Source organism: Taurulus bubalis, assembly GCF_910589615.1.
Source record: "Taurulus bubalis genome assembly, chromosome: 19".
In the NCBI taxonomy this organism is placed as follows: Eukaryota; Metazoa; Chordata; class Actinopteri; order Perciformes; family Cottidae; genus Taurulus; species Taurulus bubalis.
The window spans coordinates 15,337,665-15,364,905 of record NC_136607.1 but is presented as its reverse complement, the minus strand read 5'-3'; the positions used below and the strand labels follow the sequence as shown (position 1 = coordinate 15,364,905).

General features: G+C 41.3%; 2 protein-coding genes across 2 annotated transcripts in view; one reads left to right on the top strand and one right to left on the bottom strand.

The window, feature by feature from the left end:
* Positions 1-10,787: 10,787 nt before the first annotated feature.
* On the bottom strand, positions 10,788-12,539 carry esm1 (endothelial cell-specific molecule 1; the record flags this gene model as incomplete). Its single annotated transcript, XM_079235544.1, is given in 4 exon segments — positions 10,788-11,381; positions 11,484-11,627; positions 12,111-12,486; positions 12,489-12,539. Coding segments are annotated over 4 exon segments (666 nt in total). The 3' UTR covers positions 10,788-11,286.
* Positions 12,540-16,829: 4,290 nt separating this feature from the next.
* The window catches only part of LOC306751674 (putative E3 ubiquitin-protein ligase HERC1), a gene marked incomplete at its 5' end in the record, with an annotated part of 36,416 nt that continues 26,004 nt past the window's right edge, over positions 16,830-27,241 (top strand). The window contains 23 exons of the mRNA XM_079235288.1: positions 16,830-17,804; positions 18,856-18,951; positions 19,043-19,225; positions 19,322-19,534; positions 19,731-19,829; positions 19,937-20,033; positions 20,138-20,281; positions 20,500-20,627; positions 21,015-21,159; positions 21,300-21,471; positions 21,682-21,816; positions 22,086-22,251; positions 22,462-22,587; positions 23,018-23,242; positions 23,440-23,592; positions 23,679-23,811; positions 24,509-24,712; positions 24,886-25,107; positions 25,469-25,642; positions 25,879-25,993; positions 26,110-26,227; positions 26,499-26,700; positions 26,831-27,131. Coding sequence (XP_079091414.1) covers positions 16,830-17,804; positions 18,856-18,951; positions 19,043-19,225; positions 19,322-19,534; positions 19,731-19,829; positions 19,937-20,033; positions 20,138-20,281; positions 20,500-20,627; positions 21,015-21,159; positions 21,300-21,471; positions 21,682-21,816; positions 22,086-22,251; positions 22,462-22,587; positions 23,018-23,242; positions 23,440-23,592; positions 23,679-23,811; positions 24,509-24,712; positions 24,886-25,107; positions 25,469-25,642; positions 25,879-25,993; positions 26,110-26,227; positions 26,499-26,700; positions 26,831-27,131 — 4,526 coding nt within the window. The remainder of the gene's footprint in view (positions 17,805-18,855; positions 18,952-19,042; positions 19,226-19,321; positions 19,535-19,730; positions 19,830-19,936; positions 20,034-20,137; positions 20,282-20,499; positions 20,628-21,014; positions 21,160-21,299; positions 21,472-21,681; positions 21,817-22,085; positions 22,252-22,461; positions 22,588-23,017; positions 23,243-23,439; positions 23,593-23,678; positions 23,812-24,508; positions 24,713-24,885; positions 25,108-25,468; positions 25,643-25,878; positions 25,994-26,109; positions 26,228-26,498; positions 26,701-26,830; positions 27,132-27,241) is intronic.

The window sequence follows — 27,241 nt, the reverse complement described above, 5'->3', positions numbered from 1 at the left end:
ATGATGTCAACCCTTTTAATATCCCTCAGCAACATTGCCCCTTAAAGTCTGCACAGTAGGGCCTCTGTGACCCACATGTGTTAAAGACAAATATAACCCGCCGCTGCCAAAGCTGCTACCTCGAGAGCAGTCTGCTTCTGTTAGACTCCTGCCGAACAGTCACAGAAGTAAGAGGAGGGCATGTTTTCTTGCAAGTTGTTGGATAGGATGTGAAAGAGGAAGGGCTTCAGAGGGCTCACAGATGGAAGTACTCATACACACATGAAAAAAGAAACTGATCCATTGATCCGTCCAACACACGCACAAGTCAGGTTTGTTATGATTTACAATGCTGCCGGCGGTTGAAGTGAGGTCACGATCGGAGAACTATATCATTCATTATGGGAGGTAGTCCACAATCTGTCTCTGACCCGCACAACCCCTCTGTGAGTCACAAAGAGAAAGGTGGATGGATGAAAGCCGGAAGAAAAAACAGGAGGTGAAGGTGTGTGATGTAATGTATCACAAACACAGAATGATTGGTTCCAGGAGATGAATTCTCCTTTTCCCTCCCGCTGTTGAAACCCCCAATAAACTCCCTAACTTTCCTGTGTGAAGTCAATTTGATGACTCAGTGTCTATTTTGTCTCCACACAGATTTAGACGCCATATGTCTACAATGCAGCCCTTTCGGTATGATACGCTCGCTACCCCATCACTGGCATCGCCGCCCCTCCCTCCCCAATTTCCTCCGCGCCATGTGTCACCATATGTCTGTTAAATGAGCAGCAGTTCTGTGGAGAAACGACGTTGAAGACTTCACGTTGGCCGCTGACTCATTCTACATGTGTTTGACACACTGCTACAACCGAGTGAATGATACTGTTGATGTGGCTGTTCTTTGTCATGCAGTAATCTGAATACAGGGGCACATCGTCCAGATATAATGGCTACAAGATGCTCCGGTCACAAAGTGAGAGGGCGAACTAAAAGTCATTTTCCCCAGAGATGTTATTGTTGTTATGACTGCAGTTTGGGGAAAGTTGACTCAGAATTTTAACCTTCATAAATGTCACCTTGATATAGATTCTCGTTGTAAACTAGCAGATGGAGATCTTCACGTGAATTCACTCTGGCGGAAAGTTAGATGAGAAGATTTATGCTCTCATCTAACTGAGCCAGAAGGCAAATAAAGAGTATTTCTCAAAATTAAAACACTGCCCGCATTCTCTGATTTCATCTCAACTCCAGTTCTGCTGCAGTTTCAGTTCTCCTCGTCTCCATCCCTTCCTCTCCGCCTCAATAAACAGATATCACAGAGTTAGACCTGGGGAACAGTCGAGTGCAGCAGCTGACACGGGGAACCTGATCCCTGGTCTTTCCAGCAGCACAGCTTGTGCACTGCAGACATTCCTGGCACTCGGGGGTCATCATATCTGCCCTGCTTCTACCTCGGCTCATGCCCTGTTTGCTTTCACGTCCTCCTTTACCAATGACACGCCAGGTGGGGGAAACAAGTTGCAGAGATGTCTTTTTTGTTCTCGCTGCCATTTTATAAACCACCTTGTCGTTTCCATCCTTTTATTGTCCTCCATTCAAATTACAAAATGATGGTGTAACGGAGCCACAGCACAATAAGTACACTGGAGTTTAATTACATGACGAAAAACCTACCCGAAAAGTAGAGACAATTGATGCTATCCTGCTGTCTAGCACTGCTATGCTGATTTAGAGTAAAATGGTGTTTCAGCTATGCCGCTTCAGGCAAACAATGAAGCCAATATACTTTAAATAAAGTTGGCAGCATTTAGTCTTTGTCCGTTTCTCAGATCCCCACACAGGCTGACCCAGGTGTGACATCTATAAATATCTTATCTCCTCTGGTGCATCTCTACTCCAATCTCAGGACAGTTACGACACAGCTGGGTGAGTTGTGCCACTGCACAGTGGAGATAAATCACATTAATGATTAGTGATCAAATCCATTAGAAATGTCTGGAAGTCACCAAAACTTGTCAGTATACCAAACACTGCTGTGCTTGAGATTGTGATGTTACTTCTGTATTTGAAGTTCAGCTCCAGTTATACCTGCATGCTTAGAATATAAATTACATAACTGAAAGTGTCAATCAAACCCTCTAAGATTGGACCAGTGAGTCACGCCATTTGCCAACAGCATCGTCACACTCCTCTTACATGCCAAAGAGAGTAGAGATGTCAAGACTGATTGGGGACACAATACAAAAATACCTCCGAGGCAAAAAGCATACTGTCGAACTCAAAGAGCAGACTCACCTTTCAAGCACACAGTCTTGTTGAATCCCTCAGCTCTGACGTGTGGTGATGCACACCGGTGGTATCCAATCCAGTGTCAGGTAATCAGTCAACATAGATCCTGGTAACACACGAGCTGAAGTTGCACTCCAGCTCAGCTGCTCCTTCTGCTGCTGCTGTCCCCAACACACACACACGCACACACATGCACACACACACAAACACACACAAAAGCAACTCAGTGTGTGCAGAGTGGATTGAGCCCGGACAAGCTGTTATAAACTTTTCCCCTGACTGCTCACACCATCTGCATGCTGAGAAAGTCTCTGCTGAGAACAGGATGGATGTCGCGGTCAGCACAGTCACACACACACACACACACAGGGCAGCGTTACAGCGGGAGTCCGCCCAGACACATGCACTCACACATAAACACACACACACAAACACACACACTCTCCCCCTCTAACACTGCAGCCTATGCAGCCCCAACTCCTCCAGTCATCCAGGCTGGTGAGACACTCACACTCAGTCTGAGAACAGTGTGCATGTTGGTTACAGAGAGGAGGAGGGAGGAGAGAGGGAGGGGGAAGTGAGTGTTTGAGTGTGTGTGTGTGTGTGTGTGTGTGTGTGTGTGTGTGTGTGTGTGTGTGTGTGTGTGTGTGTGTGTGTGTGTGTGTGTGTGTGTGTGTGTGTGTGTGTGTTTGAGCGTGTTTTAGGAAGTCTCAAGATGAGAGCTCTCTGACTGAGCAGCTTCAGCAAAGTGGCTGACTTTCTCTTGTATTTCAGGTTGTACACAAGCTACTGCAGTTGTTAAAGCTCTCACATTGTGTTCCAGTCTTTTTCAAAATGTTAACAGCCAAAAAAATCCCAAAGTTTCCTATGGTTCATAATGTGGAATATACATCATGAGTTTCCCATAAACCATCTGTGAGTAATTCTGCATCCAAACACAGAAAGCTGCCCCAGTTTAAAGGTGCCTTCAAGACGTTGTATACAAATGACTGCATGGTTGCAGCTCGACAAACATTTATTCAATGACACTTTGGTGCAAGCCAGCTGTATACACACTAGTGGAAAGCGCATCTTGTTTACGTGGGAGTGGTCTAACATTTCTCCCTAATTCCACAGTCCTGCAGTGGTTCCTTCTGAAGAAGAGCACACAAACATAACAATGTTAAATGTGTATAATAAATGGAGAAAATATCAAATATTTTACACTGTAGTCGTGCATGTGAAGAATTCACAGTTATTACGGCGTCTGCTTTTACATGTGCAGTACATTCCAGAGTTCAATCATGCAATCATTAAGCTCCTTGCCGACTCCTCACAACCGGCTTCATCACTAGACATTGACTGTTGATTTATGAACAGAGCGCAGGCCAAATTAAATCAACGTTTGAAAATGTTACTCTCTTTCCGATTCTAGCGCATGGTTGTCATGCCAGCTCTAAAACTGAAAATTGAGTGATTATGTGTAATTAAAAAAGTTTTGCTGGAGAGAAAGAACTTTGCAGATGATACAGAATGGAGGCTTTTTCTTCTACGTTTTTTTAGCATAGACATATAGATTGATCAACACAAAGCAAAAAAGCGCATACAAAAATAAGAATATATTCACTACCTATCAAATATATATATAAATACTGAAAGGTGAATGGCACAATTTATTATCACCACACGACAGACTCAGAAGCCTCACACAACCTCAATGTGTCGCTCACAGGCACCTGCTCCTGGAAAATGCACTCATTACTAATAAGGGAGGGAAATTCCAATCTGTGTAGGAGGCGGCTGATGTGTCAACAATAATTACTTCCTCAAAATCAAATCACCGGGATGAGATTTAGTTTATTTACAGACTCACATATGAGAATGGAAATGGGTAGTGTTTGTGTGCATTGAGACATAATTCAGCCCTGGTTGGGTTATTGAGGTGGTTGGGTCAGACTCAACACATTCTCTATTGATCCGTTTGATCTATAGAAGGAGTGAGGTCAACGCTACACTTGGACCTTCTATCAGCATTTGTCAAATGATTGATCAAAGTGGCAGCAGCAGTACATGAATCTGTCCAAAGCTTAATACTGACGCGTTTCTCCTTTCAGAAGGTTATCTGGTGCCTTATCTGGTCAAGGCATCAGTAACCTTTCTGCATTTTTTTGTTTTGTTTTTTTTGTTTTGTTTCCCATGTTTAACCGGTACTCTGGAGCGACCTGAAATAAAGTCATCAGAATCGTACATCCTGCATTGATGGTACATTTTCAGCCGTGAAACCATCTTTTTGTGACATCACCATCTTTCTAGTCATCTACACCAGTGATCCCCAACCTTTTTGGCTCCTGACCCCTCATAAAACAAACTGTTGTTTACTTTCCACAACTCATCACTGATGATTGTGATTTTTGGCTTGATGTTTCAAGCACTTTTTTTGTTTTAAAGCACAAGTTGGCATTTTTTTTTTTTTTTTTTTTTAAATACATACAACTTTGTGCAAAATAAATATAGATTGTTTTCTATTTTTAACTTTAAAATCCTCAGACCTGTTAAATTTATTTTGGGACCCTTTGGAGGGTCCTGACCATCAGGTCGGGAACCAAAGATCTAGATAAGTCATGCTAACTCGGTTTAATGTGCATGCCCTCTTTAACCCCCTTATGAGACTTGCACCCAACATGGTATGGCTTACTGGTGATTTGAAATATAGTATTTATTGCTCCAGCTCAGTTTCAAAATCCAATTTTCATACTGACTTTGGGACAATAATGCACAGTAACCATTAACAGCCCTTGGTGGAGCACTATTTGCTTCAGAGTCCTCTTTGTTACATTTTATTACCCTATATAAAAAGTTTTTATCTATTAATTATGTTTTTATTTGCAGCTATGCGAAGATATTTATATTCAACGGTCAAGAGTGAGCAAAAGAAAAGTAAAATTCATTCCTCCTAATAAAGTTTAATCTTCACACAAAACAAAAGAAGTTGTGAAAAGCCTCATTAGCTGAAGCTTAAATGAAATGTTGAGAGCAAACAACAGTGGGCTCTGAGCCATCTGTTCTCAGGCATCCTTCAGCATGTTTTATTATATTTGCAGGACGCGGAATGCTGCACATGAAACACTGCGACCTTGTGATGTGAGAAGTGCCCGTCTGTAAACAAACTGGAGCTGCATTTACTCCCATGAGATGCTCTGGGCGACCTTATCCGATAGGAGATAACTCACGAGATAATAACGGATGAATCTTCACAGAGGAAACCACTGGGAATTGAAATGTTCTCTATGGGTCTGCCGTTCTCATGGTCTTGCAGTCAGAGGTTCTGGACAGTTGATGACTTCTGGGAAGATAATGGAAATCTTTGGAGGCCTGTTTCAGTCAGACAAAAAGCCTTTCCCTTTCTCCTTTACTGGAACTCATTAAATTTGATTAGGGCTTCTAATAATGCTGTATTAATATGTGGTACCCCTGACTGCTCTGTACTCAGATAGTTATCACCTGACTCTGCAGTGCCCAGACGGAGCTTTTGTAGCTTCTTTCAGCTCATCATTTTTGGCTTTACGGCCTGCAAAACAATGTTTTCATCAGTATCCACTTTGGATGAAGCAGGCACATTTATTTTCAACAAGAAAGCTTTAAAAACCCACTGTACACAATACCTGCTCAACACCAAACAGCAGACAGTCAAGGTTAAGGGTGCCAACCATTAATCTGCTTTGACTTTGGGTGGGAAACTTTGTTGCATGTCACCCTAATCCTTATTTAATGTCAGCTTTCTACTGTCGACTCTCTAAAAGCATAAAATGCGAGAGATACAAACGGAAAAAGATTGAAAAGCGACTGTAAGCCAGCTGTAACGGTGAGAGGTCGTCTTCTTGAATAAGATTGTTAACAGTAAGTGTTTATGTGAGGGAGTACACTCTGTTGTTTCTCGAGGTCGAGGTCACCTCCTACAGTACATTATTTTGTATACGTCACATGTCTGTTCCATTTTGTGTCCTGACCTCAATGTGTTGCAGCTTCTTCTCTTAACTTGCTGACTGTTGTTTTAAAAGGTCGATGCAAAAACTCTGGCCTTCCTCCTTCTGTCGGCATTGATTAGAAAACTCCAGTTAACATTGACCTATGTTAATCTCTACTTACTCCAATACAACGGTACACAAGTTGGTCAACATGGTAATTATTTATTTTCAGTCCCCAGATATTTTATCTTGCTCTTATATGAAGTCCATCATTTACTACTGCAATAGTCTAATTTTCTGTTCTAGGATGATAAAGTTGTCAGTAAGTTTTCCTCTTCTTATTTTTCTTGATGCAATATTGCTCTCTAGTGGTTACTTGGAAAACGTTCAGATTGGGAATTTAAACAAACGTATTAATAGCTGTGTATCTTATTCTTTAACTCTAGACACACACATTAATACTCATATGTTTAATATTCTGTTTGAGGAAGTATATTATGGTGTAAGGCACTATGTCAGTAGCATACAATTGACATTGGGTCAGTGCTGTAAAATCAGACTTGTTATAAATAGACAGAGACTTAAACCCAAATTAAAAGTAAAAGATTGTTATCCAACGTTTGTCGAAGCTTCAAGACAAACTGATAGAAAATAAATGCAAAACAATGATGTGATACAATACCATCATGGAGCCACTAGAGGTCCATCTGATACAGCAAAAATATGTACATTCAAAAACCTATGGTCAAAATCTCTGTATAATTTCACAGCTTTGTGAAATAATTATGTTTTTATTGTATATAATGAAAACATTCTTCAAAGTGTGACTGTACTAAATAAACAACTTGTGTTACAATACAAAATAAATAATCTTGATCTATATTTTTACAATTAGTCAACCTACCAGCTACATCACAAATGCTTCCTGCCTCACACCTTCTTCAATAAAACGTATTTACTGCAATTCAAGCTTTTTAAGTGTTACATTTGCAATTCCTAAGTACTGTCTGTATTTCATAATTCACTAATTAATGAAATTCTGCAAGAATTCCTTATAAAAGCTTTTGCCTTTCTAAAAACATCCCATCATAACAGATTTGATCTCAATAGAGTCAGAAATGGTACTTTTCCTTGTGTGGCTATGATCACATGACATGTATACTCAGTGCCACAGTATCAGACAAATAGTTATTGGCTCAGGGCTTTCTCTGATTGTATTTTGTATATAGTAAAAAATAGCAGGATGTGGTGGTAAAAGTATTTGTTCTATGACGCAGGGAGTAAAAAAAGACACAAGTGGATTTTTTTATGCTCCAATCATTCAACAGGAAAAAACACTTAATTAAGTAATGCAATCACATCTGACAATTACGGATTACATTTTTGACTGGCCTCATATACTAATTCTGATGAGTGATAATAAACCTCTTCATTGATAAGAAACAAGACAATCCTTCCATGGGACAAACATCTGTCAGGTCACTGAGGTCGAGGCTCCAGACTCTTGTTGTTCCTGAGAAGTATTTAAATAAAGGAGTCAAAGAGTTCATTAATCAGCCTGCCTCCCATTTTGAATTAAGTGACATGACAGCCTGATAGTTGAAGTGCTCCTTGCTATAATTCATAAGCCTCAGTTTAGATATCTGCTATCCATGTAATCAATCTCACACTTAATTTCCTTGTTCCCAGTGTTTACATGTTGTCTCCATTGGGCCATGTTAGTCTACAGCTACAATAAACAACCTGTTGAGGCGGGGCCAAACTGTAAATACCAGAACATCTATTTGTAGTAAATCAGTGTTATTTACTACTCCATTCACGCACTTTTGTTTCTGCAGAGGCGGCAGTGACGTGTTCAGGGAGTCAGATAAAGGGTATTTCTCACCAACGCTTTCCTGTTATTTTCCAGGGTCCTTTGTTTGGTTGCGAGGCCTCGGCCTGTCCGCTCTCAGGGGAACGAGAGGAACATTTGAGCCCCGAGCGCTCATGAACACTCCTGCTCTCATACACAGACTGCTCCCATACCTGTTTGCATCACGGTGTGTGTGTGTGTGTGTGTGTGTGTGTGTGTGTGTGTGTGTGTGTGTGTCCTTGGATTTATGTCTGTTTCACAAAACCTCATTAGCCTTTGAATTCTACGACTTATTAACATACAAACTTTATCTCATTCATTCATAATCATTCATATTAAATGTAAAACATGAGAAGAAAGATTGACCTACATTCCTTTCATTCTAAGTTTGATGCAACTTACAGGTTTTCTGTTTCAAAACCCCAAAAAATATTCCCTGCAATATTTCAAATTTCTCATTTCCCACTTAGTTTACTGAAGAGATGATTTGAAATTACAACGTGGATCACAGTTATAAAATAACGCTCATTGTCACTCATATTCATCTGAAGTACATACAAATTTGGAATTTGATTCAGCGACAGCTTGTTTGTTGGTGGGTGTTTAGTGTTGAGCTTTCATTTGAATATAAATGTAATAAAATGGATGAGAAGTGTACTCTATCTCTCGACAAGAGGACGCAGCCTTTGTTGCTTTTTCAAGACTGTCTCTTGGAGAAAAGAAAAAAAACCTGGCTTTTAAATTCCCGTCCTGGGCAGACACAACAACAACAGGAAGAAGGGACATTTTCACAGGTGTCAGGAAGCACAGGAAATAAACAAGCTGAATACTGGAAAACATTTTTGCAAGAGTCAGAGGTGAGGCTAATAAGGATATTTTTAGCTGGGACAGAATTGGGACAAAATGTTGAATGATATGATTTAGATGTTTCGCACTACAAAAGATGATGAATATTTAAACGAATCATTGTCATCAACGATTACTGCATTTATTACAGGCCAATGCATGTGCATATTTCATTTTTTAAGACCACAATACAACTTTGTTGACTTGTATTTCTGAAGATTATAACTTACCATTACATGATTTGCTAGTTAACACAAAGCTACCTGTACTGTATTTCAAAGACAATACATTATTAAAGGAATTGTAACTTTGATATATTAAAATCTTCATCAAATATTATGCAAAGACTGTATTCTTTATGCATAAACCAGTTTAATTTGGTAAAGTACATTGATAAGTGGCATGCAACTCACATACAATATGAAGATAATCAGTCTTCTTGCTCAGGAAAATGATTTATTTAATTCATATTGTGAAATTTGAAAGTCTCAGTAGAGGCTGAGAGAAAAGTAACGATTTTCATGTGTGTTTTCCTGCAGTTAAAATGTGCATTTCTCAAGAATTACCATAATGCCTCAAAATGTAAATCATTTGTATTCATGCTTTCCCCCCATGTTGACAGATGTAAGTCCTGTCTGCCGTGGCTGTATTTCAGTTATAAAGCCAAAGCTGAGTTGATAAGTTTCTCTCTGCATTGGCAGAGAAACTTCCCCAAATTCTTTCCGGTCTGTAAACATTTGTAAAGCGGGTCTATACCCAGTCTTTGCTTTTCATTTCCCAGTCTTTGCTCTTCCTTTCTTCGTCTGCTATTTGTGGTGAGAATATTTTTCCATGACTGACAAATGTGTTTTGCATGGGACCAAAGAATATTTGGCCATTTGTGGAAGTTGAGTAAGTAGGTCGTTCCAAGACTTAGGAGTCAAGCATGCCTGACAAATTCTCAGCAATCGCTGCTCCTGTTTGGATGTACTGAACCACTTCACATCATCATGGGAAATACAAATTCCTTCTACTCAGAAGACATATTTCTATCCAGAAGCCTTTTCCACCTCCCATAAATAAATCCCTCTCATATCATCCTGAGAATATCAACGTCTTCTCCTTCTTTTTTTCTCACAGAAATCCTATTAACAATTTAGTTTGCCTCAGTTTTTGGGCAAAGTATTTTTTCAAAGGTGCAATGTGTCATCGTGTATGTCAAATTGTTCTCGGAATACTGTATTCAGTGCACGTCATAGATTCTCCTCAGTCTTCTTACTCAAAGTCAGCGAACATTTTATTTGAAAATACCCAGAGGAAACATATTCTCTTGGATTCAATTCCAACCTTTTTAATGCAATAGTACAAAGAGTAAAGAACAAAGAGATCCTTGAAGAAAACCCCAGCGAGGACGCAGCTGCAGTTTGACGTAAGAAGTGTTTCATACAGTAACACGGCGATAAACAGAAGTATAAAGCGAAGACAATACTGAAGTGTTGTTACCTTTAGTCTTTAAACTACTTTGTTTATCAACTCACTTTTGTCAATTCAATTGACAAACTTTTTCCACGTTGTCATGTGATCATTATTTGACTTTCCCCTCAGGTGATAGCTTATTATGTTTCTTTTATTTTACAACATTTATACTTGTTTCGATACACAGACATGTGTAAATCCATTATAATTAATAGGATAGCTTTTATGGACAGGGTCTACTGTATATTCAAATTAGTTGGATGGGTTCAACTTTTGCCTGAAATATGAATCTGCAACTGCATAGTTTGTAATTATTTATTATACATGATAAATCCACTCAGGATTCTTTTTAAATACAATCACTGTATCAAATGATTAATGAATTATTAGTCAATGAAACAACATGAAAAGAGTCTGTGATAACTTTGGTTTAATTGTGAAGGCTTACTTTACATTGGCTGGTTTCACATACATGATATTTTCCACATCCGCTTTCCATATATACAGTACAAATAAGATATCATTATGGAAAACTTCAAAACATTCAGTGCACAACAATGAATCCATGAAAACATTTACCGTGTCCAGTTTGTAATTAAATGCACGGTCCTTTTCATGTGACATCAACTATTCTTTTTCTCAACAATAATGCATGAAGGCACACTAAATGAGGTCCACACTGACAGACTCCGGGCTAATCTTGAGAAGCAGACGAAGGACAGAGACAAAGAGAATAACATAGTCCTGTGTATTTCATTAGAAAAGATGCTTGTGTCAAATGAGGACCAAAACAAACAGAACAAAACTTCCAAATGCTGTAAAAAAGTTTCTCATTGTTTAACATAATAAAATATATCTTTCACTTCATTTATAAGTTAATGCTACATTTACACTGAATAGATTCAGTCTTGTCAGCACTTGTCAGCGAGGGTTGAGCCGCTTCTGAGCGGTGGATCTGTCCGTGAGCTGATCCGTGTTCTGGGCAGTGCTGACTTCTCCTGAGCCCACCTCTCCCCCTGGAAACACAAGTGAGACAGTCCATTACTCTTCCAATTCATGCAACTGGGCAATTTCACAAATGACAATAAGAACAATCTATAATTTATTGATTTATTTACCTTCTTGAGGGTCAGTCTTGAGTTTTCCGGCGATTTTGGCAAAGAATCTGAGGGTGAGACAAGCGCCTGTCTCCCTGTCACATATGCCACCTTTGCAGTTGCATGTCTTGCGGCACTCAATCCCATAGGTTCCATACAGACAGTCTGTGAAGAAAGAAAACATTACTTTAGACTTGTCTGCCTTGTTTCGCAGAAGGGTTAGTGCCTCTAACTGGATCTGATATTGGGGCCATATTCTATAGTGTCAAAGATGCATATTCACAGTAAAAATAATGATAGGCCAAATCAGTGATAAATTAAGAGAAATGGGTAAACTGCAAGTGGGTAGTCGCACAAGCATTAATGTTTGAATGTCTCAACTCCAACGTCTATGGGTTAAATATCAAGTTAAATGTCAATCTTTCATTTTAAGCAATGATGCATAAGTCTGCAAATGTGCCTGTAAAACCAATACTCATATATCAATCTCCATTGTGATAATTCAACAAATATGAGCCTTAAATACTGAACCAACATGCTGGGATATACTGCATTTGGTGCATCAGGGCATCACACATTCAAAACGCAGCACACAGGTAGAAGCAGCACCCTGGTGGGCACGCACTATAACGTTGAACGTGTCTGTACCTTTGCAGATCCCATACTCGTCCCCATAATCGTCCTCGTCCTTGTAGAACTCGCAGAATAATCCTGGTCCGCACTTCACCCCGTGCATGCCAGACACCGTGCGGTAGCAGTGCTCCCCTCTGGCGGCTGCACAGACCTGGCAACAGCCGCAGTCATCCAGGACGGTCCGTGTGCAGCGCTGCGTCCCGCCGCACCGCTCCGCGTTGCACTGGCCGGGGCAGTTCACCGCGTACTTGACATTGGCGCCCCACGCCGCAGCATCGCGCACTAGGAGCGAGGACAGCACTGTGATGAGGAGGAGGAGAGACATCATCACCGGGTGCGCGGCAGAGAGCTCGTGGAAGGGCTGCTGTCTGCTGGACGTCTCCGGGAAGGGACAGAGGAGCGGACCACCTCTGGGAGACTTGAGCGGAGTGACCTCTGGATCATCAGGTTGCAGGGTTATCAGCGATGAACAACTTTGTTTTGCACATGGCTTTGCACTCGTCAATTTCCTCATTCCGGTGTTGTTGTCGTCCTTTTTTTTTGCCAGTCAGCCCCCCCCTTTTTTTTTTAAATCCGGCGTGGAAGTGGGATTAACTCTGCACCGCCATCCAGGAATTGAAATGCGTGTGAACTGATGTCACAAGTTATCTTTGGTTTGTTTTTGTGTTAGTGACCCCCCCCTCACACACACACACACACACACACACACACACACACACACACACACACACACACACACACACACACACACACACACACACACACAAGACTCGTGACAGGCTCGGCTTTGAAGAATCACATTTGATGTTCGGATGTTTTTTTTTTTACTCACAACATCCTATGATTGGAAATACTATTGACAATGTTTAACTAGATGCATCAATTAAATCATATTGTATAGGCTCACTAAAAGGTAACGAGGTGATTTTTTTTGTATTAGGGTTATGTCCAAAGTTTAATCGTAAAAATAAAATGAAAGATAAAAAAGCTATGTTTATTTAACATAACATATCCAGGCCTATGGAGCCGTACACGAAAAGAAAAGACAACATGAAGTTATTGACACTGAGATTTGTCTTAAAAATATTTTTGTTTTATAGCTGTTTACTAATCTGCTAACTAGCATAGTTCAAAAGTTCATAAGGGGCACTCCAGCAACTAAGTATCGCAATTCTATAAAGTTGGATGATTTACAAGAATTAAAGAGAAACAATCACATCCTAACTTTGATTCCTATGGGTCCAGAAACACTGGATCCTACATTTCCCAAAATGCAACATCATCAAGGTTAAGTTCCCTCATGAGCCACATAAGACATTTTTTTCTCAGGCTCAGGGATAAAGCTCATGAGAAGTAAGTACACATAAGTAAGTACACGTTATATACACACACACACACACACACACACACAGATATATATATATATATATATATATATATATATATATATATATATATATATATATATATATATATATATATATATAATGTGTATTATATATAATAATATTTGTATAATATATATATATATATGTTGTGGCTTTATTTTATATTAAGGATCTTTAACAGTCTAAATGAAAAAATAGAAGAAAAGTAATTGATAGATGAATATAAAAACATGATGAGGAAGGTGATAAAGAAGATAGCTACCCCCACTCCCAGACACAAGGTGGCGTCGTTCGACCTTTGGTGTTGGCGTCGATGGGCAAACCTCAAGCAGACGAAGAAGAAGAAGAAGAAAGAGGAGAAGGTTGATATGATATTCACGTCCAAGGGAGACCTCACCGGGACGGGACAGGTAACGCAAACCACTTATCTGCGTTTTTTTTTTACAGTCAAGGTAACTTACGTGCCTGCGGTGTGTTTTATTTATTGAATTAACCACGTGGATATCTTCTCACGACGTTAACGAGCCACGGGAGTGTTTTGCTGAGAGCTGTCAGCCGACAAGCGGAGGGGCTTGGTCGGTTTTGACAGCCATGGACCCGACTAGCAACTGCACTGCAGCCAGCCGTTAGCTCAACTGTCACCGCAAATGCAACAACAACAATACTAATAATACAAATAATAATTTGTCACCGGTGTTGGCAAATGGCGACTGCGTTTCAGGTTCACATATTTGGCTGTTTATGTCGTTGAAGCCAACGTGACTGTTAATGTCACACAGGGCTAACTATCGCTCGAGAAAGGAGAAGGAGAAGAAGGAGAAGAAGAAGAAGAAGAAGAAAAACACGGAGCGGTGCGAGATGTTAACAGACGCGTTTCGGAGTCGTGCGCCAGAGAGCAGGGGGCTGTTTAATGTCGTTAGTCGGACATCAATTAATTAAATGATCCTGTTGGCTGATGTCCTGAGCGAGAATGCCTAACTTCTGACACACTGCGGTGTGTTTTTTTAGCTGACTGCCTTTTTCCTCCACAGCATCTTATCATAATGAAGTTGTTGCCCGGCGTTATGGAGCTCTCATTGTTGGTGAATGCATCCAAAGCCATTCATTTTAATACATTGTCTAGTTAAATGTAGGAACCCATCCAAACAGACCGTTGGCTCAGCAACTTCCTCCAGCTTGTTCTGGATGACTTTCAAAGGCCTGGATCACTTCCAGCTGGTCCTGGGTCAGCCTTCAAGCAATGTGATGCAGGATGGTGGAGGTGCTCCCAAATAACCTAGCGTCTATCTATCTTATCTCTATCTTATCTCTGTCTTCTCTCTCTCTCTCTCTCTCTCTCTCTCTCTCTCTCTCTCTCTCTTTCTCTTTCTCTCTCTCTCTCTCTCATAGATTGAGGACAGCTATCCTGCAGAAGAAAGATGTGATCTTGGCCGCATTATATTCTCATTATTACATTATCAAAGCTAGATGAATGTGAGGGCTTTTCTTGGTCTCATTTAATGGTACATTAATATATGTGGGCCTCACGATGTTTGGACAGTGAAAGTAATTGAACAATGTGAAATTAGGCAAAATCGTTTTCAACATTTCTCTCTTCAGCTTTCTCTTCATTTTACTTAAAGTATGAATCAATCAATAGAAAAAACTAATAGGCAATATACATGAACAAGGAAAACAACCATTTGTTTTAGCCAATGTTTAAATTTCATATTTTTGTCCAATAAAGTGCATGTGTATTTTCTTTTTTTTTTAAATAAACAAGATCTAAAATATGTGATATTCAGGAACATGTTGACATAGCTTTGTAAATTGGCACCCTTCTGCAGTGCTGGGGGATAAGGAATCATTAAATATCAATCATTGATATTGAAGTGATGACCAATGGTGCTTTTATACAATGTTTACACAAATATATGTTTGATAAATAATCATCAGTAATGTGTATATAATGACCAAGTAGGTAAAGGCAAATAATAGAACAGGAAATGACAACACGTTCCCTCTGAATGTTCATGCTGCACGCATTCATAGTCAGTCACTGATATGGATTTTTTATCTATGAATGATGTTGGGTTTGAAATTACAAATAGTGCGTAGTCCGTGATGGTAGCGCCTTACAATGCGGCCGGTTGCTTGATGGTGGTCGTCTGACTGCAGGACTCCATTGCTATATCAATGCTTGCTGTTATTTTTGTCCAGAGTGGAAACCATATAGCCCCGCAGGCCTCAGGCAAGGCAAGCGAGACGACTGTGGACTACAGCCGCATGATCACATGTTTAGCAGCAACTAGCATTCTCTCACACACACCGGCTCATGCATTTGTACACGTGTTAATCCTCGAAGGAGTTTCAGCCATTACCCGAGTAGGGAAACTTCTACAACTCAACTGCTGATTTCACCAGTTTACCCTCAACCTGTGTGTTGCTCGTCAGGAATGACGAGTCATTTATCTTGGGGGTCATTATAGCGCATTATAGAAATGCATTTGTAATGAAGGGCACAGTTATTGCATGCATTTTTTGTACTAAATGAGTGGCTATCAAATATTTTATTCAGTTTAGAATTGGTACAGTGAATGCAGATAATCCTATGGAAATGTCATGCCACTGATATCCCCATGAAATCACCTGCTATAATGATTTAAATGCCGTCTGTCATTGGGGCATTCACATTTTAACCTCCCTTAAAAAAAACCTCCCTTAGGAAAACACAAATCTGTGTTTTTGTTCCAGAGCAACTTGACTTGAGTTGACAAAAATGCAGACAGACAGGCTGGGAGTTTGGTTTTCTTTGCATGGGATTGTATTTGACAACCGCATTGAGAATAAGAATGAATATCGAAGGGGGTACAAATTATCATCACTCGTGTCTAATTTCATTCTTTGACTGGTTATATTATGACATTTTCACTTTCAAATGTTAACAAACCAAAAACATCCCTTTTGTGGTGTGTAGCATATCAGCTTGTGAGACAACAGTCTCATTAGCGTGGGTGTGTTGGTTAGCTGTTGGGTGAGCTGACCTATTTCAGTGATACCCACTGGGCCTATGCCACTAGCCTGGATGTACTGTATGCTGGAAAAGTTCCAACACTAAGGAGAAACTTGACACCTTTACTCTGATTTTACTTGGCAGGAAAACACAGTAGATCATGGACTTTCAGCGGCGAATGTTGCCTACAAATTTGATGGCAGAGATTAAAGAAAAAGCCATTTAATTATGTTGATCAAGTGTGTGGGATGATACGTGTGAATTTTATAAATCTGTCAATTGACAGCCCGCATTTCAATCGTGTTTCCCTCTCTGTCTTTCAGGTGTATATCGGAGTATAGATAATGCCCAGACATGGTGCCTTGTCAGACCCATGTGTTGCTGAAGTGGCAGGAGCACTTCAATAGCTCCTGGGCAGCAGAAGACAGTGTACAGACAGCCAGGAGGCATGGAGCTGCTGTGCTCTACAATAAGCTCCTTCACAACAAGGAAGTGGTGACTCTGGCCCAACCTGTCCAAGAACTCGTGGGCCCACGCCTGCCAGACTTTGAGTGTGAGTCCAGTGCCTCAGCGGAAAAGGAAGAGTACCTTTCATCCCTGCTTCACAGCCAGCGATGGCTGGCCCACCGGATGCTGACGCAAACCTCCTACACCGTGGGCCTCCACCACAGGCTGGTAGTCCTCCAGAGGATCTACTACGCGCTTCACAGCAAATACCATGACAGATTCCGCGTGCAGCTGCCCTCCCAGTCCACGGACAGTGGCACCGAATGTGGGCAACTTGAGCTGGCCTCAGAGCCCCGTCTGCTAGGGGGAGCGTCCAAAGTCAAGTCGGGAACAGATGTTCTGATAGAGATGGGTGTGAGGACAGGTTTGAGTCTGCTCTTCTCATTGCTGCAGCAGAACTGGAGATACGCAGCCTCCGTGCATCCGGAGTCGGTTCTCTGCAATGACGTGCTTGCCACGGCGTCCTCTGTGCTGACTTCTCTGCCGCCGCTCTCTCTGGCCAATGAGAATAAGATCCCGTCGGTTGGGCTAGACTGCCTGGCACAGGTGTCGGACTTCCTGAAGAAGACATCTGTGAGCAGTGGGACTGGTGGTGCAGACCCAACCGGTCGGAGGCTAGCCCTGGAGCTGCTGCTTGGCCTAGCCATGCAGAGAGGCTCTCTCAAGTTTCTGCTGGAGTGGGTGGAGGTAGCATTGGCTGCTTCTATGTCCTCATCCTCCTCTGCACTGTCTTCTTCGTCCTCCTCACTGAGCTCGCAGAACTCAGCTGGCGTTGGCTTTGATGTCGTCCATCAAACGCTTCTCCAAATGAAGCAGTATTCGGTAGGTCTTTAAATTTAGACCTTAGTTTTTAGTCTGTTGTTGATGTTCTTTTCTGTTTTTTGTGTGTGTTTTCTCTTACTGTTCCATTAACTATATTCAGACATAACTGTTATTATTAAAATGTAGTGATGTCAGAGGAATTCCCTTGTCCTTACATCGCATGATTATTTGGATTTGTGTGTTTTTGGAAGTTCAACATTTCCAGACTATAACATTGGGTCACCTGGAGTAATCACCTCTGTCCTGCTTGTAAGGGACTATTTTACTTGTATCTATAAAAATAGCTTTTTCTTTAACATGACTTAAAGTATGGCAAACAACAGCCTGGAGAAGGAATTCAGATGTTACCTTATAAGTAATGAGTCATTTTTCACTAATGTATTGAGGTTAGTTCACAAGTCATATGAGGTAACTTACCTGCACATCTATGACCATACTGGTAAATGAGGCCCATTGATTGTAAAGCAGGATAATTGCTCTAAGCTGCCACATCCATCCCTGCTGCAAGCTGTTCTTTTTATTTGAACGGTCTCATTTGAAGCTTGGAGAGATACATTAGTTTGCAGAAACAGATTAAGATTGAGCCAGTCTTCCTTCCCTCCCTCTGTATTCACATTGAGTCATCCCTTAGCAGGCTAATCAGCTTTGCAATATTTCTAGACAACAAGGGCCGGCTATTGCCAACATCCTTATGATTGATTTAGCGCATCCTACACACAATTTAGAGCTCTGTAGTAGCTTAAGAAAGTCCTGAAGGAGAACACAACATAAAAACACACTTTAGATCTGCATCTACAGATTAGGATATCAAATGTGTGCCTCTTAGTCTTTCTTGACTTTCTGCCTGATTATCTGATTATGCAGTGATCTGTGACTTTTTTTTTTGTTGCGATTAAAAATTCTGGTTTAGAAAGAATGTGCAAGCAAAACGTTTGGAATGTAATAAAAATGCAAATTGTACATTCAAACGAACCCAATATTTACACACTTGGAGTCTCAGGTGATAGTAAAAACACATGTTGAAGGCTAAACAAATCTGTTTTCCGCCCAGAGTTTCCGAGGGGATTCCGTCAATACTCAGGTGCTGAAAAAGGATGCAGATGGACTTTGCCGACTCTCCCAGGCAGCTCTCTGCCTGTTTGAGGAGGTACATGCTCTCTAACATTTAGGCACTATTAAGAACGGATATACTTTTCAGTAACTGACTTTATGGACCTCTCCCTCCTCTCTTTTGACAGATTTGTAATCTAGCATCCTACTGCCTGTGCTCCTGCAGCACTAATGCAGCTGCTCCTGGTTCAGAAAGCGACACAGTCATGGTGTATGTGTGGGGCAGCAACAGCAGCCATCAGCTGGCAGAGGGGACTCTGGAGAAAATCCTGCTGCCAAAGCTGACACAGGGCTTCAGTGATGCCCAAATGGTATGGCTACCCATAATAATGATGACCCATAATATTACTCTGCCACATTTCATCTTTTAATGTTCTTCTTTTTGATCCACTTTGTCCGTCTTTTAGATTGAGGCCGGCCAGTACTGTACGTTTTCGGTATCTGCAGATGGTTCAGTGAAAGCATGTGGAAAAGGCAGCTATGGCCGCCTGGGCCTGGGGGACTCCAACAACCAGTCCATGCCCAAAAAACTTGTGCTGGAGCCACATAGGAACATGAAGAAGGTGTCCTCCTCCAAAGGCTCTGATGGTCACACTTTGGCCATCACTGTAGAAGGAGAGGTAACAAGCTAAAATAATTACTATTATGTACCGATACATATTTCTCAGATCTGCAGACTGTATAATAACACAATAATCTATCTAAGAAATGTTTTTCCCAAATGTTTTAAATAACTAGTTTACATTTTTAAGTGACCAATACAAATCTTAATTTTCTTTATCGTGAATTATAAAATGTTCAAAATATTTTTCCCAGGTGTTCAGCTGGGGTGATGGAGAGTACGGAAAACTGGGCCATGGCAACAGTGCGACACAGAAATATCCCAAAATCATACAAGGCCCGCTGTGTGGCAAAGTAGGCATTCAGAAAACCTTCTACTTTATTCTTTATTCATATATACATTTATGTGGAAAGCTATGCGATTTAACATCATTTTACATCCATTATGGTATCTCTGCCAGGTTGTTGTTTGTGTGTCTGCTGGCTACAGACACAGCGCGGCTGTGACTAATGATGGAGAGCTTTACACCTGGGGAGAAGGCGACTTTGGCAGACTCGGTACACACTTCATTTCTCAATTTGCTTGCGCTCGCTCGTCTCAACCATTTCAGTGAAGCGTGTCAGCAACAACCTCTGTTGTCCTGTGTTCTTCCCCTGAGCAGGTCACAGTGACAGTCAGAGTCGGAACATGCCCACGCTAGTGAAGGACATCAGCGGTGTAGGGCAGGTGGCCTGTGGCAGCTCCCATACCGTTGCTGTGGCTCAGGATGGACGCACCGTGTGGTCGTTTGGGGGAGGGGACAATGGTATGTTGACATGTCGCTCGATTTAAGATCACATTGCAGCATCTGTGTGCGCTGATGGAAATCATAGTTGGATTGTAAGATTATAATTTCTGTCCAATATATAAATTGCTTGAAAATAACAAACACTATGGATCATTCGTCGTCTATCTTAACATACATGTCTCTACTTAAGGTACAGTGAATTAATGCTGGTTCTCGGACATGACTCATTTTTGCAGGTAAACTAGGTCACGGAGACACCAATCGTGTGTATCGCCCCAAGGTCATAGAGGCGCTGCATGGATTCATCATCAGGAAAGTGTGTGCTGGCAGCCAGTCATCTCTGGCCCTTACCTCTGCAGGACAGGTGAGATGCAGCATTGTGGGTCAACTTTCAAAGGACCTCACTGAGAAGGCTACACTCTCCTTGTTGACATCTTTTATTCTGCAGGAGCATGACAACATCACCTGAAAGTGAGATTTTCTAATTGAGTGAAAACAATGCTATTGTGCTCAGAGTTAAGCAGTCTGGAGTATTGTTGTTAATACAAGTTTTCAGAATGGATTTTGTTAGTTTGTATACAATGGAGAAAATTCTTCATCAGGAGAGAGAGTTTTATTTAAATGAAAATCTTCGATATTATCACTTTAACAACAGCTCTTGACATGTTTAGGCTAAATAATGTATCTGCATTCAAAGTGACGTATAAAGAGATACAGAAAAGACACTTGTGTTTATTCTTTTTTTATCCAGGTGTTTGCATGGGGCTGCGGCTCATGTTTAGGATCTGGCTCGTCTGAGACAACCTCTCTGAGGCCCAGGTTCATAGAAGACCTGAGTATCACCAAGATCATTGATATCTCATGTGGAGACAGTCACTGTCTGGCTCTGACGCATGGTAAGAGACCTTCAACAGTTAATCGTCAGTTTAAAAAAATGTATTTGGGGTAAGAATCGTAATTTTTATCGAGGTGTTAATGGGATATTACAATTGTGAACATGCTCTGACTGCAACATACGCTGCTCTCCTTCCACCAGAGAATGAAGTGTATGCCTGGGGGAACAACACGATGGGCCAATGTGGACAAGGCCACACTTCGACACCAATTACCAAACCCAAGAAAGTGCTCGGTCTAGAGGGGGTGTCGATCCAGCAAATCACTGCTGGCACTTCTCACAGCCTGGCTTGGACCGCAGATCCCACTGACAGGTAAAGCCTAATCTCGTCTGAAACAAATGTAAGTCTTTCTTTTCTGAAGTCCGTGTCTGCCTCTTTGTTATGGTTGTGTTTCCTTGGTTTTCCATTGATCGCTCATCATTGTTTTATCCTGCTGAACTCTTGTTTCTCATCCCCCTGTCTTATGAGTTCTGATATGTTTGTGCTTGTACAGCTCTTTTTAAGTGACTTACTCTTTTCCAGGCAACTGGTGGCGTGGCACAGGCCCTTTTGTGTCGACTTGGAAGAGAGTACATTCGCCTACCTACGCAACTTCCTAGAGAGTTACTGTGACGGCATCGGGAATGACACACCCCCGGCCCCATTCTTATCTAAAAGGTATGACAATTAATGAACATAGCACTCAGTGGTGATAATATAACCTGCTAAAGACAATTGTATTCTATTATTTGTGTTTGAGATTTTATTCAGTATAGAGTCATGTGCAAAGATCAATCTTTGTGGCCCGTTGAGCTCTGATCAGTTATAATGAAATGAATCTATGTTTTTATTGCATTACATCACCACACACATGGAACCCCACACCGTATTGTTCCCTCCTATCCACTTAACCAACATTCCTAATGCTCTCTGTATATATTTCTCAGGGACCACCATCAGTTTCTTTTGCTGTGCATGAAGCTGCTTTCCATCCACTTATCTTTGGCCCATGCTGGGGGCACTGGTGCCATGGTTTTGGGGGCTCAGGGCAGGCCCCTCAGAAACCTGCTCTTCCGGCTCATAGATACCAATATGCCAGACTCCATACAACAGGTAAACTATCAGTCTGCCTTTTTACTAGATTCTCTTCATAATATTTTTAGGCTGAGTTGTGGAACTGGAGGAATTGTTGGTGTTGTCTGCAGGCGTAAGAACCAAGATAGTAAGAACAGCATTGTGTGTAATATATATATATAATGCCATTGATAACATTGATTTTCAAGTGTCTTTTCATCTTGTGTTGACATTCCTGACCATTCTCAGGCAGTTTTGAACACGCTGTCCATTGGTGCATCCCTGCTGCTTCCTCCACTGAGGGAAAGAACAGAACTGCTCCTGTCCCTCCTTCCTCAGGGCCCTCACATCTTAAATGTCCCCTCCAAAGGACAGGTATGTAGAGCTCTTTTGTACCATTTCAAACATTGCCTATGTTTTGTTAAAATACTGCTAGTGATCATTACCAAATGCGTTTTTTTGTCAGGAGAGTGTTTTGTAAAAGAAGATGTTTATGTAAATACAGAACACACATAAACAATTACATTTAAACTGCCTTAAAAAGGACAAATGCTCTTCCTTTGCTGCATGGCTGTCCTCTTTTAAACTATAACTCTGATCCAGATAGTTGGCTGTAAAATGGTTGGATGGATAAAGCAAGCAAACTGTGTTTGTCCAAATCACAGCACCAACTTGGAGTGTTGCTAGGCAATATGTGTTGAGGACTGCTTGAATGTTGTGAAAATGTGTTGCCGTAAAAAAAGAAAGAAAAAAAAAATCCCAAACCAAACAATTGTCTCTTTCTTTCCCCTGTATCTCTCAAAAGCGCCTGCAATTAGACATGGTCCTCAGCAGCCTTCAGGATCAGAGCCATGTATCTTCTTTACTAGGTTACAGCAACTTTGGGGAGGTGACATCTTTGGGACCCCCACTGACACCCGTTATGTCCGTCAGGACGCCCTCTTCATCCAGCTCAGTTGAGGCCTATAACCCTCTGCACTTAGCAGAGGTGCTGCTCAGAACCCTGCTCCACAGCATTGGCTTTTACACGGTATGGAAAGAGGACCCTGTGTGCAACTTTGTGTCTTATGTGTTGAATTACGCAACATGAAGGGCTTTGTTTTCTCAGTCAAATCTTCATAAATGTTTTATATTTTCTGGATATTTTAGTGCACGTTGTTGCTGTTGAATTAGAGTTGATTGTACTATTCCTCAACACAGTTTCTGTTTTTGTGTGTGTGCACACAGGAGCGGGCATTCGGGGAATTGGAGAAAAACAGTGACAAGCAGTTATCAAGTGATAGCCAGGGACAGACTGATCCTCCTTGTCACTTCCACCAGCTGCTGTCTGGACTACATAAACACCTGCTTGCCCATTGCTATATCCATCCCAGCCCTGAGGTATACTTATATTCCCATATATTTAAATCTAATAGCTCTCCAGCCATATAGCTGATTTTATGTTCACTGTTTCTTCTGTTCTGTAGGATGACAGCAGTGCAACGCTGCTTCGTGAGCATCTTTACCTGCTGCTTCCCTGTGCTGCTGAGACACTCAGGAGATCGACCAAGCTGTTGAAGGAGAGTTCCCTGGATAAACAAATAATCAAGAAGCTTCACGGTAAGAAGTATGGCTGATAACAAGTGTGTGCCTTTATAACCGACAAACTACTGTCCCACATGCATTTTATTTATTGTTTACACAGTGCTTTTGTTCATAAAATATAGCTAGACCTGTATACCTTTTTGTAATAGTAGTAATAATGTAATAGGACATTCATTTACACTAACATAATTTGGACTGATACTACTTTCTTCAAGGAAGAAGTACAACAGTGAATTTTGGAGATATATGTGTGTTGTTTGGAACAGAAAAGGATGATATCAAAGACTGTGATATTTCACACTCTGTTAATCTGCTTTTGATCTTTTGGAAGTATTATATCCACAAGAGAGAAGTTCTCAGACCAAAAGACAAACTTCAGTGCATTATATGCAATATTTAGTATATATCCTGACACCTTGAAACGTAGATCAGAACAAAAAGGCAATATAAACTATATGTATGTGTACTGTCTCTGAGCTAAACCTGTACTATAATAGTGGTTATATGATGACACCTTCAGGTTCATAGATTTTAGAGCATTTAGGTAGGTCTCAGTTGGTCTGAGGACAAGCACATTATATCAATCTGTTCAAAAATCAATGAATTAATCGTCTACTGTGCTCTTATAGTTGTTGTCCATCTGTATTTCTCAGTTATTTTATAATCTGTCACTCTAATCCCCCTCTTTCGTCCCATCCCTTCCTTGTCTCAGTGGTGTTGTACAACTCAGTGGCTGGCAGCCTGCTGTGCCAAGTAATGTACTCCTTGCTGCTGCTGCCTCTGGGCACAGTTCAACCCCTCCTGAGTCATTTACTGGCCTTGTTGGAACAACTCAATGATTTCAACAGGTTGCTACCAGAGACAGGCCTACTGGAGGAACAAGAACTGAAAATGGAGGCTCAGAAAACCTGTTCAGGTCAGCAGAGTTTTGATTTACGCTTGACCCGTATATTTATTTTTGACATTAGCGGCTAGAGCAGTTTCACAGGTATAATTAATATAAAAAGGATGGCACATTTGTACACTTAAGATTTCTCTTACAGGATCAAATATAGACAAGTTTAACCTTTCCAGGGGATCTTCCCACAGATAAAAGTGAAGAAAACACATGCCTTGGACAGCAGCAACATGAGGAGGAGAGTAAGTGGGTCTGGCTGTTGGATCTGGAACGTTCTGTTGCGTTGGCAGTCGGCCGTTGCCTTGGTGGTATGCTGCAAGGCCCGCCGCCCTCTCTTCAGGAGAAAACATCAGAGTTCTGGCTATCAAATGTCCTACTTAGGAACGGCCTTGAGATGGACTTCGAACAGCTGGGTAGGAAAACGTACTGCATGCTTTCATATGAGTCAATGTTTTTGACACATGGACATAAACTGCATGCAATGTTCATCGTACAACCACCGTGTTTGCCAATGAGCAAAGAGGATGTTACTGATACTGCAAATGATTTAAGAGTAATGTTTTGTTAGGGACTTGACAGTAGAGATAGACAACACAAATAGGAGGGTGAATCGGATGACAAACAATAAGCGACCTAGTTTACCTTATAATATATACATCTTAGAACATGAAAACACAGGGGTGAAAGGCATCTTTAACTAATTAAATGAAATCAACTTTTCTAAGTGTGTAGTTCTCACTTGTCATATGTCCCATGTGATTCTTTGTCCTGAAGACTCGAGTGTGACATGGCTGACTGATGTGGTACTGCTGGGCAGTAGTGATGCCAGGCTGGCAGAGCTCAGTCTAAATGAGGAAACCAGGACTTTACTGGAACTGGCACTGGGATCCTCCAGAGGACCTGCAAGTGGCCTGTGGCGGAGTATGGAGGAATATGCTCACAGCAAAGGTACTTTGACTTGCATGCTTGTGTTTGGAAGTCTAGAATGTAAATATCCAGATGAAAATTGCCAAACTATGTTTCTTTAAAGAAAAATGATGCACCTGTATTTATGTACTTGCTCCAATCATTGCTGCACAATTATATCATATATTAATTTCTTAAATTCTGGTCTTTAGTGTGTGTGTTCTTTCATTCTTGTGACTTTGTTGTAAATGAGTTGTGTTGTTTTGCTGTGAGAGCAGAATGGGAGAGTGGAGGCTCTACAGGTGACTGTCTGCTGCAGACGGTGTGTCGCTGCAGTCTGGCTGCTCTTCTGAAACACACTGGACTACAGAACGAGGCCTGTTGGCAGGACAGGTCAGCAACACAAATATTTACTGAAATGCCTGAGCATTCTTTTAAACTTATATTTGTGTAAGATCAATACTGCAATCCTAACTATTTACTTTATTTATCTCCTTCCCTTGAGGCAGATATGAGCCCTGTGAGATGCTGTTGAACGTCTATGAAACGGTTTATAAAATCAGAAGCACTCTGTTGGCCCATAAAAACTCTCCAAGGATTACACAGGTGCAGACTGCTGCCAAACAGGTACCATTACTAAAACTACTTTATTTCAGAATCAAATATTATGCATTGTTTACAACATTTAAGAATTATGAACTAAAACACTGATTTAGAAACGTTATGTAGTTTAATGGTTGTTCTGTAAACTTGTGTTTTGTTGCGTTAATGTTAACAATTACTGCATTGTACTTTCTATTCAAGAGGCATTTCATCCTACTATTCTAACAAGGACTGACACGTAATCTTGATTAGAAATGAGGAAGAAGGTGTATTTAAAACATTTCTTGTATTGCAGACCACACAGTCTCCCCAAAGTCCCGATGCAGACAGGCAAGAGCCAGGCACCTCAGCGGAGCCGGTGGGAAAGGATCTTGAGCAGCAGCCAGGAGGTCACTGCAGCTGCGATGTGCCGGTGCCTCCAACCCCGACAGCAAACCACAACCAGGAAGAGATTGTGGAGGAGGACGCATTTGGCAACAGTCGTATGTACCTGTCAGGTTAGAAATGCATGTCTGTATTTCTTTCCTTCTTCCAGCAACATTGCAAATGTATTACATGCCAGAAGGCAAAGAGGCGCAGACAGAAATACACATTACACACACATCTGATCCTCTCATGTCTCTGCAGAAGTCCTAGAATCATTTATGGCCACCCGGGAGGCCATGCAAGTACAGCAGAACGTGACAGTGTACGAATCCTTTGGCACTTCCACCCTCCCCAGCAGCATGGAGAGCCCAGTCAGCCCAGAGAGGGAGCTGGATCCAAAGCAGCAGTGGGAGAAACTGATGGGATCTGAGGAAAGCTTGGGTTTCCCTGCTGCATGCCATCTGGTGGTGTCGCGCTGTCTCTTTCTCCTGCTGGGGGTCAGGCCTGCTTGTGTGGAACCCAGCGAAAGGGAGAATAGTCAGGCTATGAACACTGGAGCAAGGTTAGAGTTTGTATGAGGCAGCTATGTTTTTTTTGTGGTATGTTTGTTCTTGTTTTTGTGGTGCAGTTGTGTTTTTTTTGTGGGCTTTGGTCGCTCTTAACTGTCCTTAT